The following is a 16,559-nucleotide window of genomic DNA, read 5'->3' as shown; positions in this document are numbered from 1 at the left end:
CCCCACCCCTGCAGAAGCCTGTGCTCTGCAGTGTGATCTCATTTGCTCCATGGACAGCCAGCTGGTGGGTGGAGCTTCCCCAGCTCCTCTGAGACCTGTAAGAACAAAATCCAGGGCTTCAGCTTGAAACCTGGGTCCAGTGGCAGGGCTGGGGGTTGGGTGTGGAGAGGAGCCAAAGGAATGAACCTTCTCCAAGGGCCACTCGCTTCAAGTGGCATCAGAGTCTCAACCCTGGGGCGCTACTGATGGGCCAGCCAGCAGAAAGCAGGTCCCCTGGGAACCTGCAAAAATGGAAAAACTCAAGATCATACTTCCAGGGCCTATAGAAACAGTATTAAACGTCTCCTCAGATGGCCAAATGCAAAGGACACCACCAACTGGTGGCCAAGAAACCCAGATACCATGATGGCTGGGCAGAGTCCCTGTGCCCCCAAGGGGCCACAGAGGCAGAAATGACTGAGACATATTTCATAATGAGACCAAAACTCTGCTAGCACACAAAAGTCTCATCTCTGGCTACCAAGCTCCCTTAGGTGCAGGCATTTAGTACTGTGCAGATAAGGAAACTGCCTCTGGAGAGATTAGGTGGCTGGTCCAAGGTCACAGCTGGCCAAATGCAGAGCCAGGTCACATCCCAGTGTCCAGCAGCGCTGGTCCCCTGCCAGTGCCCCATAAATGGTTAAAGTGGTGATTCTCAGTGTGGTCCCCAAGACCCTTTCAGGACTTGCACAGAGAAAAAACTGTCTCCACACAGACTTTTTCTCTTAAAATCATACAGTCAAGTATTCTAGAATCTAAGTGATGTGTACTGACCTCATCCAGTCCTGATGGCTAATGGGTTGTGTGCTTTTGCTATCATTTCAAAAATTCCGATTTTAATTTCCAATGTGGCATAACCCACATAACCAAAAGCTCTTTGGGATCCCAATAAAAGGGTCTTAAGACAAAAATATTTGAGAACTGCTGGTTTATAGAACTATTTTTGAAAAATAAAGCTGCACATACTGAAACATTCCCATTGTTTTGACATAACTGAATCAACTCTGTAAGGCTGCCTGGAATTCTGGTTGCCATTTCTACAGATCTTTGGTTAATAGAATACCTAAAACTGAGTGCATAGAGAATATACTGCCTGATTGAGCTGTATTTGTCCCCTCAGTTAATACCCAGAGCCACCATTTGCAGTAGATGCTCTTATTATTTTATGCCTGTGGACACAAAGAGGTTAAGTGGCCTAGCTTGGGGGTGCAGAAGCTTGGACTCCATCCCAGGCAGTCTGTCTCCACAGCCTCTACCCACTCCACTAATCCAGCTGCCATAAGATTTGATATTCCTTATATGCAATTGAGTTAGTTGGTAGACAAAAGTCTTTCAAAATAAGGAGTCTAAGAAAGGAGTTTAAAGAAAAGGGATCACCAATCTGGCCCAACACCTTCACTTTATAGAAAAGAAAAAGTGAGGCTTAGAGAGGAGCATTTAGAACCCCAACCCAGGTAAGCATTGCAACTATCTTCTTCAGAGCAACAGCTGAAATGTGAGCAAATGACATCAAGACCAGGCAAGAAACAACATTTTCAGCAAAAACAGCTCAGCTTTATTGCTGGGAAGTTAGGAAGGAGCAGGGCAAGTGAGGGTCTCTTCCGGAACTCCCATGGCTGAGCAGGACTGCCAGGCCCCAGGTCTGTCCTGAAGGCAGGAGAGGATCAGCATCCTGGAAGAGATGAGACGTTAGGTGGAGCAAAGGTGCCATCTGCTGTGCAATGGAGGTATTGCAAAAGCAGGAAAGGTTCCTGAAGAGGCAGTCATAGGCGTGTGAGGTGGGAAACCCAGAGGCCGGAGCAGGACCAGAACCCTCGTCCAGCCCTGAACACTGCTCCCACCAAGTCCGTTATACTGGGGTTGGCTGGATCCCATTCACCTTGTTAAACCAATCATTATCAAGGCCCTCTTCTGGGCTGCTGGGACAGGTCATCCTGTCCTATTTCAATTTACACTGGGAAGGCAATGAACAAAACCCTGAGCCAACAAATCTGCCAAAGTCCAGATGACGGAGGTGACCTCAGAACCAGTAAGCACTCTATTTCTGATTCCCAAACCTGGCATTAAAAAGGTCCCTGGGAGCCTTTTAAAACAGACTGAAACAGATTCTGTCCGGCACATGGGGTAGTTTGCTTGACTGGTGATTACCCAGCGCGTGCATCTGAATCTGCAGGAGCACAGCTTTCCATGCCAAGCACAGTCACCAGCCTGTGTGCAGATGAACTATATGGTTCTAGAATTTGCCTCCAAATAGTATTGCAGGTGGGGGCAGAGATGAAACAATGATGGCTATGATTTGATCATTGCTGGATCTGGGTGATGGATACATGGGGATTCGTTTTACTACTCGTAAGTTTGAAAATTCCTATAACAAAAAAGCTAAAATAAATAAATAAAAACTACTATGAGAATTAGTCATAGAAAGGACTGAAGGGCTGATACATGATACTGCTTGGATGCATCTTGAAAACGTTATGCAAAGTGAAAGAAGCCAGATGCAAAAAGTCACAGATCATATGATTGCTTTTATATGAAATATCCAAAATAGGCAAATCCAGAGAGGCAGAAGGCAGATTAGTGGTGGCCAGGGGCTGGAAGAAGTGGGTAAACAGGGTTTTTTTCTGGGGTGATAAATGCCACTTAATGGCACACTTAAAAATGGTTAACTGTATGTTATTTGCACTTCACCTCAAAAAAAAAAAAACCTACTATGAGAAAAACACATTGAGCTCCACATGTACTGGCAGATACTACTTTTTAGTTAAGTAAAATTCCAAGCCAGGAGTTTCCAACTCAGGTGTCTATACTGGGGCTCTCCTGCTCAGAAAGTTTTTCCGCTTCCCTCCCTCCATCCCCTCCTGTCACAGAACTTGTATGAAACACAATCCTACAGGGAGGTCCAATATGAGACAGCAATACTTGGAGTAGACAGAGGGGCCCAGAGTCCCCCAGATCACCCTACCCGAACACCCCAGGGATGCAGGAACCATGTGGTAAACGCTGATCCGCAGCATGAGGTGAGGTGGAAGTGTCACCCTCCCTTGAAGGGAAACCCTTCCTATTCAGAGGAACAGCAGCTTGCACAAGGCAGGAAAGGAGAGTGGAGGCTATAGCCCATTTACAGATGAGAGGCCTAAACCTCAGGGACTTAAGGAAAAGTGGCCAAAGTCACAGTATGAATTGAGAACAGAGCTGGAATTAGAATCGCAGAATTCTGATTAGTCATCCTGGGCTCATTCCTGAAAGTGGGTTGTATCCATGGACAGCAAGGGGATGAGGAGAACAGACGCATCTGAAATCTTGGGATCTGCACGCAATGTCACTGTAAACATAGGACACTGCCAAAGCTCAGATTCCAATGGCCCCTTTAAGGAGGCTGTACTCGCAGATGATGCTCACGGGCCACTGGCTAGTCATTACTAGCCTCTGACTAGGGATATTCTGTGGGCCCTGCCGCAGGGACAATGTCCCCAGCCATTACAGAACTCTGATCCAGGAGGCCTGATTCCCATCCTCCCTCTGCCACTCACCTGTGTGACATCTTGTCAAGTCATTTTCCCTCTCCAGGCCTCCTTTTCCTCAATTAACGGTGACAGCACTGACCCACATCAGGGATGTGGCAATCACTGTACTTCATGAGTCAAATGCACCACAGGGGCAGTGACAGCTAGGAAGCTGTGCTGTGAAGGATTCTGAGGCTGTGGCTGGGCACTGAGGGCAGGGTGTTGGATCAATGAGGAAGGTCTGCCCTGGTTTCATAGTGACCAGCTGGCATGGTGCCACTTATCTACCTCTCTGGATTATATAAAACCCAGCTTAGACATGTGATTGTTTTGCACCAGTCTGGGCAGAGGGCATGTTCAGGAAGCTGACAGCAGGTCCAAGTTGGGAGGCAGGCCAAACTGAATTAGCTTAATTGGTCAGTGCACAGGAACAGGAGGCCTAGGGTACAGGTGTCGTCTCTGATGGACACATCAGTTCATCAAAGCACAAGACACACTGCTCAGGGTCATACACTCTAAACTTAAACCCTGCCAATCATGAAATGCACCCCCCAAGTCATAAAAGGGACCCTGGGAGACATCATGGCGCTCTGTGTATTCACAGTGGGTTGTAAGGATTTCCTGAACTTGTGATTTGCATTAGATAATGAAATATTTTGTTTCAGTGCTGGGGTGTCACCTACCTGGCCCCTTTGGTCTGTCCTGAGGCCAGGGGCCCAGGCCCTCACTGCTTGGGGCCAATGTAGGAAACAGCCTTTCCTGTTTTCCCCAGAATCTCCAGCAGAGTGTCCACGCTGTGCTCAGAGTTGATGCAAACCTTCTTATTAGGCAGGTCAATGTCAAACTCAACTCCTGCAGGAAGAGGAAACGGTGTGGGGGATGGAGGCAGAGACCCTCCCAGTCAGAGAGAAAGAGTTCAGGCTCTGAAATTCTTATTCATAACCACCTTCCACTTTCCCTCAGACCAGAGATCAGCCAGAGAATAGACGTTTTAGGCATTGTGTGCTGCATGAACTCAGCTGCATATCTTCTCTACGTGTTTGCTTTTGCAACCCTTCAAAAATTAAAAACCACTCTCAGCTTTACAAAACTAGGCTCTGGGCTGGATTTGGCCAATGGCTGTAGTTTGCTGATCGCTACTCTAGACTAGGGCTTCTTTTAACTTATTTTTTTTTTATTTCAAAAGTAGTAATACACACTATTAAAAAAAAAAAGGCCTAACATTTCTGAATAAAATTAGAAAAATTAGAAAGTGGAGGGCACTATACTACCTCCTACCTCTAGGAATCACTGTGAACTGTATGGCATCTAATCCAGTCTTTTTCCCAGGTAGACAAATTAAAAGTAACTCCCCAAAATGGCATGATGCTCTATAAACAGGTCTTGCTATATTTCACTTCCCAATGTCCAGGACATCTTGCCATCTTAGCACACACAGACATCATTCTTCCTTTTAGCAGCTACACTCTATTCCACAGTGTAGATGTTGCATACACCCACTCGGTCCCCCTGCTGAAGGACACTGAGGCTGCTACCAACATCTCACTATTATCACAACACACTCAGACTTACAGCAAACATACCTGAACACATCTCATAAAGCTTTCAAAGTATTTCTATATGGCGAATTCAAAGAAAGGAAATTGTGGGGCAACAGAATGGCAGATTTCAAATGTTAATAGGTATTGCAAAAGTGTTCCTCAAGGACTGTGCCAATTCAAGTATGCCATTAGTCTGTGATTCCTCATGCTCACCATCCCTCACCTAAGTCCTCAACCAACTCAGAAAATCCTTCTGCCCCATCTCAAGAGGCTACCCAAGTGTGGACAGTAGTGAAAGGTGGGGAAAAACCTGCCCAGGTTCAAAGGCAGAACCCCAAGGATCAAAGGACCTTAGAAAGCACATGGCACAGGGTTTAGTCATGTCTGAATTTGTGTCCGTTGGATACCTGGGGAGAAAAAACTAAAGTACGTCCTCGCTGTGTTCTGAATTTTTGTCTTTTGGTTCAGATGTCTTCCTCATCTTTGGAATAAATATTTTTGTGGTATCACAGAGCTGGCAGAAGCTTGGATCATCTAACCCAGTAGATTTCAAACTGTGTTCCTTGCAGCCCAGGGTCCTGCAGTTTTAAGAGTGATTCCTGGGGCCCAGCCCAGGTCACCCTCACTTCATCCACCACGTGCCACTTGGGACAGAAGGGGCTTCCAAGCCCAGTGTCATTCCTAAAGTCCCATAGAGAAAGCTGATATGGACTGACTCCCATACAACAGCGACGGGAAACTCAGGCCTGAGGGAGAAGGCAGCCACACCACGGGACAGCAGCTACGTTCTTTCCACTGTTTCCGATTCCTTCAAATCAAAACTATGGTTTATAGGACTAGAAACCAGCCACTAACTCCTTGTGGGGCTCTGAGCAAGCTGCTTCCCCGCCTGGGCATCAGTGCCAACATCCCCACCCCACAGATGGAAACCATGGCTCAGAGGAATGCTTTAAGCGCTAAGGAAATCACATCCACATGGAAGACTTCTGAAAACTGGGTGTTGGTATTATCTAGGGTTTTAAAAATGAAAATCTTAGAGGACTGACTGCCCCAGCACTACTAGAACTCTTATCACATCTCAGTCATTAATTCATGGAGCTCCAGGGCCAGATGCCAGCCAACCTCTGTGCCTGTTTCCCCAGCTGATAATTGAGGGGGCTGGATAAGGTTTCTAAATATATTCCAAAAAGGTGCTTTAGAAGTTTTGCACATGACTAATTTCTTTATTTTTTTTAATGTAGTTTTTTAAATCTTAATAGAAAATGACATGCAAATGTGTCATATAACAAATTATCACCCAGAAGATCAGCACTTTAAACTGGTACTGCCAGGGCTCTAGGGAGCTAGACTTCAAATCCCAGCTCTGTCACTTACTTGCTGTGTGGTCCCAGTTGAGTTACTTAACCTCTCTGAACTTCTGTTTCCACCTGCTTATAGTGGAGATAGTCAAAGAAGCTACCTAAATGATTATGGTGAGGATTAAATGATAGATCCACAGATGCCACTAAGCAGAGTGCTTGGTATATTCAATACCTTTTATTTTTACTGTTATTATCAGCTTAAACTCAGTTTCTCCTGCTCCATGTCTGCATGCATTTGAACATGACACAATGAATGGGTCTCCCCTACTCCACCCTCAACCGAGGGCCACTCACTCACCTCCCAGCTTGTTGAGGACCCGACTGACTGCATTAGAGCAGCCTTCACAGGTCATGTCCACGGAGAACTCGTGCTTCTGAAACAAACAAAGGGGACTGTGAGCCAAATCCTGCAGAGCAACCCAAAATTCTCACCAGACTCACCAGCATGCTGGCCTATGCCGGTGCCAAAACAGAGGGCAGACAGACAGCGCAGACTCACTGCAGCCTGTTTCCAGGCCCCACTCTCTTAACCTGTAAAGTGGAGTGACTAATGATTTCTATATCTCACGGGTTGTTGTATGAAATGAGATAATCCTTGTAAATCCTTTAGCAGTGTCTGGCACACAATGAGTAGAGTCACGTGGCAAGCTAGTTTAAAATGTTAGTTTCTAGTTTCACCTTTAAATCCTAACTATTGAGCTATGAGGCTGTCTTGGAACCACTGATCACTCTGACGTCGGTGGGCCCCCTGTACTCTGAGCAATGCTCATCTTATTTATACATCAGAAGATCACCTTCTGCATTAGAATCACCTGGGAACTTGCAAAAACTACAGGTTCTGATCAGCAAGTCTGGGCTGGGGCGTCTATTACAGCTAGTAATCTTCCCTGGTGATTCTGATATACAAAGACTGCTGCTATCATCCAAGTGCCAGTCAGAGGCAGCGCCCAAGTTGGAGAAAGCAGAGGATTTGCCTGGGCTCCCTGGAGTCTCCAGAATATCTTACAAACCAGGGACCTAAAGGCTAGCTCCCAGAAGACAGGGGCTTTGTTCAGTTAACTGCTGCATCCCCACTACTTGGAAAAATGTCTGGCACAGAGGAGGTGCTTAATATATTTTGCTGAGTGAACAGATGATTGACACAGCTGGCTGAAGACCTCTGAGTCCTTCCTTTGCTTTCAAACAAAGACTACTTACACCAACAGTTCCTTTCTTTGAAAATCTCTGAAGTGAGACCCAGCTTCAGATCCCAGCTCTGGCACTTACTAGCTGAATGACCATGAGTAAGCTACTTAACTCCTCTGTGCCTTAGTTTCTACATCTGCAAAATGGGGATGAGAGTCTCTCTCCAGGTTGGTGAATGCATGAGCATAGGATTTCAAGCATGGCAACCAGCATGCAAGATGGCCCCAATGATCTCCACTTTCTGGAATGTATGCCCTTGAGTAGCCCCATTCCACAGTGTTTCAGGGTTGGTCTGTGTGTCCAGCAGAATATGGCTGAAGTGATGTAATGTGACTTCTGAGGCTAGGTCAGAAAAGACATGTGGCTTCTGCATTGCTCTCTCTGGAATCATCCATTCTGGAGGAAGCCAGCTACCACATCTTAAGGAGCCTCAAGCAACCCTGTGAGAGGTGCATATAGTCACGAACTGAATCCAGCCAACAGCCATGTGAGGAGCCCCCCTGGAGGACTACAGCCTTGGCAACATCTTCACTGCAACTTCATGAGAGAAGCCCAGCCAAAAACACCCAGCTAAGCTGCTTCCAGATTCCTCACTCTCAGAAACTATGAGTTAATAAATGTTGTTAAACCACTAAGTTTGGGGTAGTTACTCAGGAATCAAAGATTCAGCTAGTACATTGAAAAAGGAGATTGGAGCCTAGTGGTAGGTTCCACTGGGTAAGAAGTTACCTATTAGATTATTATTATTACTAGATTGTTCCACTTCCCTCTTTTCTTTCCCTTCAAAAATCAATGGCTATACTTTTCATGGAACATGTCAAAATATTTCAAATCTATTACCTCAATTGGAATTCTGGGCATAGCAATGTATCTTGCTGGAAGACGTCAGGCAGGAATCCCTGACCCTAGAGGCCCAAGTCCCCTTATCTCCTCCAAAGGGGTATTAGTGAACTTTGTCTTCTCAACGTCAGTGCCCGTAAGACAAGGGGACTTTCTGACCATGCAGCGGTGCAGTCAGCTGCCTCGGTGGGCTCTGTGACTCTGGGGTGGGCCCTGGGACTCTCCATTTTTAATCCAACAGGAGAGGCAAGACCACACATCTGAAAACGACTGTTCTCAGCGGATTTTCAAGCTCTTCCCAGGTCTCAAAACATCTTTGAGTCTGGACTGTCATCATGTCATACAAGGGAAACTGAGACCAAGAGTTAAGAGCTTGGTTTTACAGTGCTGAATTATTTAACCACCGTGACGTGACCAGGAGACCACTATTTTATTGAGGCCACATTTGCAAAACCTGCCTTAAAGAAAATGGTTAGTTTTTCTTTTCTAGTTAAACACCTCTAATTTTCCTTCAGCTAGTGTCTTTTCAACAACAACCACAACAAATTCTGGAAATAAGGATTTGTAGTGAGTATTCCAAAATCTGGCCTTTAAAGCGCTGGCGTCCCTCGGGAACTTGCCATAAAGGCAGTATCTTAGGTCCCACCCAGGCCTCCTGAATCAGAACCCTCATTTTAACAAGACCAGCAGTTTATTCTTGCCCACATTACAGATTGTGAGGTGCTGCTCTAGAACACAAACTGGCAAACTACAGCCTTCCTGTGACCTGGTTTTATAAAGTTTTACTGGAGCACAGCTAAGCTCATGTTTACTGTCACATTAGAATGGTGAGGTTGAGTATAGGGTTCCTGAAGCCTGGTATTTATTATCTGGCCCTTTAAGAAAAAGTTTGCTGACTCCTGCTCTAGAATAACCACCAGATAATTAAGGTTTATCAGTGGTTTGCACCTGTCTACCCACCCAAAGTTTTAAAGGGTTTTCAAGACCAATAAAAGACCTAAACCTATTGGACACCCACTATGTGCCAAGTGCTGTTTATAAGTAAAAATTCACCCAGCTTAGAAAGGGAGCTAGTCACCCTGTTTCACTCAGGAGGAAACAGAACTTCCCAGGGATTAACCAAGCTGCACACAGCCTGACATGTGGCAAGTGTGTGCTGAGGCTGGGATGTGAACCCAGGCTCCCTGGCTCCAGGGATGTCTTTCTGGGTCTGGACCAGCAAACAGCAGAGCTACCTGCCATGCCAAGCCCACTCCCCAACCCTGACCCTTGGCAGAAGCCCTGAGAGTGGGAGCACCTTGAACAGAGTCACAAGTTTTCGCTGCCCAAGGACCTACAGTCAACGACTATGTGAAGCACTCTGCTGCTGACTATGGACAGTGGGGCTCCTGTCATCCTCCACAGCACAGGGGTCAGGTGCCAGGAGGCAGCTTCTGGGGGCAAACATTACAGTCCAGTACTCTCCTCCTCCTCTGAGTTGCAAAACTGGATTTGGAGGTGGTGGGGAATCTACTTAATGGACAGAGTAATCCATTCTTCACAGAGTCCCCAAACAAGCCCCATCACTGAAGGCTTGTCTTTGCCACCCCAACCCTGGCCCCTCTGCACCTCTGCTCTGTCACCTATAAAGCAGGTCTTTTAAAGTACATGAAAAAGTCCAGGAGCCTGTGTGATTCTTTAACAGAATCTCAGAAATGGAAGGGTGGGAATGAGGTGGGATCATATCATCCAGCCCCTCACCAGAGAAGGAAATCTTTCTCAGATATCCAGGACAGTCTTCAAACACCCTGATGACTGAGAGGTTACTAATACTAGTATCAGGAAGCCTACTATATGCCAGGCATTGTTCTAAACATTGCACATGCACTATCTTGTTTAGTCATCACAACAGTCCCAGGAGGTAGGCATTATTATTATCCCTTCTGCAGAGGTTAGGTCCCTCACTCAGGGTGACAGCTTGTGAAATAGCAGCACCTAGATTGGATGGTCTCCAAAGCCTAAATGCTTACCCACTGTGGTCCTTGTTAAAATGAGGCTAACACCTGCCTGCCAATAGTGCTACCCTACTTAACGCTAGTTCTACACAAACGCTACCATTTCCTGGGGACTAGCTAAGTCAGTGGTTGTACTACAGTTCATTGGCATTTTCTCCAGTTAATACTAACAATTGTCCTATGATGTCATAGTTTTATTCCCATTTTACAGATGAGGAAATCAAGGCCCAGAGAGGTAAAGCAACTTGCTCAAGGCCACCCAGTTGGCAAGGAGAGGCATGCATCTTTCAAAGAGGTTTCAGAGATTCCAAGTGTTTGTCTGAGAAGCCTCTAAGGTGACACATGCTTCCCCTTATAGCTTTGACCGATACCCTCCTTCACTTGGCTAGAAATCTCACAATAGGGTGCCAAGTGCCCTCTTCATTCTTCTCATCTGTTCTGGAGGGTCTTTTGTTTGTCAAAATCCCTCGAAGTGAACATAGAATAGAGTGATCCTTTCCCTCACTGCCACCCCCAGCAAAAACCTCGTGGCCTCCACTATGCCAGTCCCAGGGTGATTAATGTTGTCCTCTAACACAGTCACAGGCAGATTTGCTCAAACGGGAGGGCTGATTCTGTCAGGTCCTTTGTCCTTTGTTTCGTGTTTGAGGATTTATTTCAAGACACCTGGCACCTCAGGAAATGACACCTGAGATGTTTGTGGCTTGGCCCAAGGAAACCTCTGGTTTACCTGTCAGCTCCCCAAAGCTAGGCTGCTAAGACACAGGGCAAAGACACAGGGCATCTCCGGAGCCCACCTGGATCAGAACCATAAACTAAGAACACTTGGGGGAAACTGTTAAACACCGTATGACTCCAACCAGGATCTCTAGGAGGCAGCTGGTCAGAGCTCCCTCCCAAGCTGTTATGACTACTTTAGTCAGGTACTACCAGTGTGGTTGGGCCAGGAGCAGAAGTGGAGATAAGATTAATCCTTTCCCGGCCCAACTCCCAACTCGGCCTTGATCTGCACAAAGCTGTAATTTCTTACCTATAAATAAGACTGTGAGCAGCCGTGTATATGCGACAAGACTGACTGAGCTGCACAGGTAGGCTAAGACCTGCTCATTTCTCTCCAAAGTCTGCCACTGAGCAACTGGTGGTTTGGGGCAAGTCCCTGAACTTCTCTAGACTCCTGCATTCAGGCTCAGAAAGTGACCAGTAGGAAAGGTAAAAGCGCTGTCTCCACTCGGTGTACCCAGTCCGATCTGAAAATCGGGCCAGAGTGGGCAGCGAAAAGAAAACCACAGTTCCAGGAAAACCTCCCCTGTCCCTGAGCAAATAGTCACCCCACCCCTTCTTTCGGGCCAGCTGGGCGGACAGGGGCATCCAGGTGGAAGGCGCGGGGTGAAAGCAACCCTGTGAGATCGCCGGTGACTCTGCAGTTCTCCGCGTCTGTTTCCCGTCTATTCAGTAAAGGATTGGGCTGTAATCGCTCCAATGTTCTGCAGCCTGGCTCCTACATAAAACCCCTCTCGGATCCGATTTTCTAGGGATGTCGCGGAAGCTGAAGGCTGGGTGGGAAAGGGGGAAATAACTGCGGCCGCGGTCTGATCCCTTGCGGAACATCTGTCCAAGCGGCGGTGCAACCCAGGCGCCGAGGCCGCGGGTCTGGGCAGAGCGGGGACGGCGCAGCCACTTACCGGCATGACCGGAGGAAAAGAACTGGGCGGCGGCGGCGACGCCTCTCGCTGCTCCGAGCGCTGGCGCGGCTGTGCTTCCGGGCGTGCGCGCGGGAGGAACCGCCCCGCAGGCCAGGCCCCGCCCCTCAGGCCGTTAGGCCCCGCCCCCCGTTTCCCTGGTCCGCGAGCCACCAGATAGGCCTTGGCCGCTCGTCTTCCTGCTGTGCGCAGGTCCCCTGGACGCCAGCCACGTGTGAGCGAGGCAGTGAGACCGCCGCTGCGTGAGCCTCCTTGGCCGGTTGGCCATATCTAGAGCGCCTGCCCTGTGTCAGGCTTGCATCGAGGGCAGGGAATACAAGGACCACGCGGTGAACAGGACAGACCCGCCTTCCCTAAAGTGATATTGTCACTGATTCATTCAGTCAGTACTTCTTGAATCCCAACCGCGAGCCAGCACTTTGCTCAACAAGGTGCAGTAGTGGAAAAGACATGGCCCAGTAGGTGATGATAAGGCAGCGTAAAGGTGCCGGGTCCTGAGGCGGAGAAGACCTCTATAGAGGAGTGGGGGTAGGGGGCGGTTCTTGAAGAGAGGAGGATTTGGGAGAAGGTGGTACTGAGAGTTAAGGGGGAGGGCTACATGTCCTCTGATGAAGGAAGATGGGCTATTTGGGAAGGAGGGAGGCAGAGGAAAACAAGTACAAAAGTTGGAAGACAAGAGTGAGCATGCATTGCTTGAGAGGCAGAGATCCTCAGACTGAGAGGCAGACAAAGAGAGACATGTGAGCCCCACAGCCGTGGTCCAGGCAGCTGGAGACATGCTCTAGGACACTCAGAGAAGCAGGCGTGCCGAGACTCCGAACTTGGGACATACAGACACACACAGCACCACACCTCCCATCAACAGAGCTGCGTGGAGAGTTTTACAAAAACTCGGATTTCTATGCCTCACTCCAGAGACGGCCCTTAATTTTAAGGCGTTCTTTTGGTCCCTTTCCTGGCTTGAGGAACCACTGGTTGAGGAAAACTGTAGTCTCAATACGTGAAACCTTTTAGAGAAAGTGTGCTGGTTATTGATTTATTGTCTTTTGCCTTTAGTTCATCCTTTTGTCTGCTCTATGAAAATGGATCTGGACTCTTGCGATTTTTTTTTCCTTTTTGCTGGCTGGCAGGATGTTCAGCTTTTGTTAGTGAAGATTCTGAAGAGACGCTGGAAGGGAAAAGGTTTTCCTCCCTAGTTTCAGTGTGCTCGCTCGCCAGGCCCTTGCAGTAGGTGTGGGTGCCCCATACCCAGCTTCTGAGGAGAGCTTCCCCAGAACCAGGCTCCTACTGTATGCAGGGACCGGCAGCGAGCAGCTTCTCCTAGCATAACCCCCCCTTATGAGCTTTCATAGCAGAGTCCCCAGAGAGATGACTCTCTGTTAATAGCTTTTCCAGAATCCTTAGGAGTGATTTTCTATCCTAGAGAGTAGATTTCTACCAAGTCCCACCAGCACAGCACCATAGACACTTCTCTGCCATTTAGCGGCCACAAGGCCTGAATCTCAGACTCTGGGGGTGTGGAGGGAGTCCTCCTTGGATTCTCTGCCTTATTGTCTTGGCCCTGTGGACAGTGGCTTCTCCTTGTAGCTGCTATTCCTATACTCTTCAGCATTCTCTTTACTTCTTAGTAGCCAATCCCTAATTGCTATAGTCCCATCATAGCCTTTAAACTCTCCTTGTTCAAATTATATTGATGCTTCTGTCTCCTGATTGGAACTGATACAGGAGTGACAATAAGCTGCCTACTTCAGTTTAGGGAAGAGGACAGTGGATCTACCCCTGGCCTAACTAAGTTCAAAGAACACAGAATGAAAGGAATAAGTCTAGGCCCAGACCAGTCACGGACTCAAATTGGGCCTGGGTGAGGATGCCCACCTCCAGCATGGTGAGTGGAAGGGGGATGGGTACTAGAGCCTGACTAGGTTGGCTCAGGCTGCTATGAACACAATATCACAGGCCGGGTGGTTTAAACAACAGAAATTTATTTCTCACAATTCTGAAAGCTGGGAAGTCCAAGATCAAGGTGCTGGCTGGTTTGGTTTCCAGTGCGAGCTTTCTCTGGCTTGCAGGTAACCACCTGCTTGCTGTGTCATCACATGGTAGAGAACACTATCTCTGGTCTCTTCCTCCACTTGTAAGGACACCGGCCTTATTGGATTAGAAACCCACTCTTATAATCTAATCTTTATCACCTCCTCACAGACCATATCAAAACAGTCACATTGAAGATTAGAGCATCAACATATAAATTTGGGGAGAACATATTTCAGTCCATAGCAAAGCCATATAGACCAGAGTTTGAATTGTAGCCCCATCATCTGCCAGCTATGTAACTTTGGGCAGACTACTTCACCTCGCTAAGCTTCAGTATCCTCACTTACAAAATGGGGATAGTAACATGGATTTTCAATTTTTTTCCAAACCTTTTGAGAGTGAAAGGGGATGCCATTAATACTTTTGCCAGGGCAACAGGCATACTCCATGACTGTTCCAGGCAAATCAGAGCATAGGATACCCTCAGTGAAACCTACTCTGCAGTATTGCTGGGAGGAATAAACATAATGTATGCAAACTCCTTAGCACATTGCTTGGTACATGGCAGGCATCGAAAAATATTAGAAATCTTATTCTAATTGTTAGAACTTCTCCGGGCCTCCCTGGTACTGGGACTTCCCCTACTGGCAAAATCCTCACTCCTTAACCCTTCAGTGCCTCCCCACCTGCCAGGCATTTCCTTAGGTCCAATGAAGAGAGGGCTCAATATTTTGGTAGCACTCACATAACCTTTATCACCCCCTCATAAGCCATATCTCCAAATACAATTATATTGGGGTAAGCCATCAACATATGAATTTGGGAGAGTTCATAACAGAGCCACACAGACCAGAATTTGGATGGTAGACAATTGTGCACTCTGGCTGGGTAAAATCAAGATCACCGAAGATGATGGAGGAAGGGGGTAAAGGAAGGTAGAGGAAGAGCTAATAGTTCAGAGAAGATAAAGGGAGGGAGGTAAAGCAGAGAGAACACAATTTAATGACAGGCAGCATTATGGAAACTCATTAAAGAAGACAAATGACAACCTATCAGGAGAGGAAAAGGTACAGGTTTATAATTCCTATATGTAAATGAATATGTAAAGTCCATTCATTTACATAAAATAAGTCTGAAATTCACTACAGCAAATGTTACTAGAAGTTATCTTGGATGGGTGCAGGATTACAGACAAAATTTCAATGTGCTTGCTTTTAAAATTTCGAATAGCACTAAAAGATATACAGGGAAAAGTAAGTTTCCCTCTATGCTGATCCCACCTTTTTTTTTTTTTGAGAGGGCATCTCTCATATTTATTGATCAAATGGTTGTTAACAGCAATAAAACTCTGTATAGGGGACTCAATGCACAATCATTAATCAACCCCAAGCCTAATTCTCAACAGTCTCCAATCTTCTGAAGCATAACGAACAAGTTCTTACATGGTAAACAAGTTCTTACATAGTGAATAAGTTCTTACATGGTGAACAGTGCAAGGGCAGACATATCACAGAAACTTTCGGTTTTGATCACGCATCATGGACTATAAACAATCAAGTCAGATATGATTATTCGTTTGATTTTTATACTTGATTTATATGTGAATCCCACATTTCTCCCTTATTATTATTATTATTATTTTAAATAAAATGCTGAAGTGGTAGGTAGATGCAAGATAAAGGTAGAAAACATAATTTAGTGCTGTAAGAGGGCAAATGTAGATGATCAGGCCTGTGCCTATAGACTAAGTATTAATCCAAGCTAGACAAGGGCAACAAAAACATCCACAGATGCAGAAGATTTCTCTCAAAACAAGGAGGGGTGAGGTTCTAAGCCTCACCTCTGATCCCACCTTTTAAACAAAAGATATATATTTTTTTTATTAAGGTATTATTGATATACACTCTTATGAAGGTTTCAATGAAAAACAATGTGGTTACTACATTTACTCATATTATCAAGTCCCCACCCATACCCCACTGCAGTCACTGTCCATCAGTGTAGTAAGAATTCACTATTTGCTCTCTCTGTGCTACACTGTCATCCCATGACCCCCAACACCATGTGGACTAAACATAATACCCCTCAATCCACTTCTCCCTCCCTCCCCACCCATCCTCCCTCCCCCATCCCTTTTAGTAACCACTAGTCCCTTCTTGGAGTCTGTGAGTCTGCTGCTGTTTTGTTACTTCAGTTTTGCTTCGTTGTTATACTCCACAAATGAGGGAAATCATTTGGCACTTGTCTTTCTCTGCCTCGCTTATTTCACTGAGCATAATATCCTCCAGCTCCATCCATGTTGTTACAAATGATAGGATTTGTTTCTTTCTTATGGCTGAATAGTATTCCATTGTGTATATGT

At 46.5% G+C, this 16,559-nt stretch overlaps 1 protein-coding gene across 1 annotated transcript; it reads right to left on the bottom strand.

The window, feature by feature from the left end:
* Positions 1–1,571: 1,571 nt before the first annotated feature.
* ATOX1 (antioxidant 1 copper chaperone) lies at positions 1,572–12,340 on the bottom strand. Its single transcript, XM_017670625.3, has 4 exons — positions 12,146–12,340; positions 6,743–6,818; positions 4,226–4,394; positions 1,572–1,711 (listed from the first exon to the last, which is right to left on the bottom strand). The coding sequence occupies exons 1-3, from the start codon at positions 12,149–12,151 to the stop codon at positions 4,267–4,269; spliced, it is 210 nt and encodes a 69-aa protein (XP_017526114.1). The 5' UTR covers positions 12,152–12,340; the 3' UTR covers positions 1,572–1,711; positions 4,226–4,266.
* Between the last annotated feature and the right edge of the window lie 4,219 nt (positions 12,341–16,559).

This window comes from Manis javanica, chromosome 1, assembly GCF_040802235.1.
Source record: "Manis javanica isolate MJ-LG chromosome 1, MJ_LKY, whole genome shotgun sequence".
NCBI lineage: Eukaryota > Metazoa > Chordata > Mammalia > Pholidota > Manidae > Manis > Manis javanica.
The sequence above is the reverse complement of the archived record's forward strand: the minus strand, read 5'-3'. Positions and strand labels throughout refer to the sequence as shown.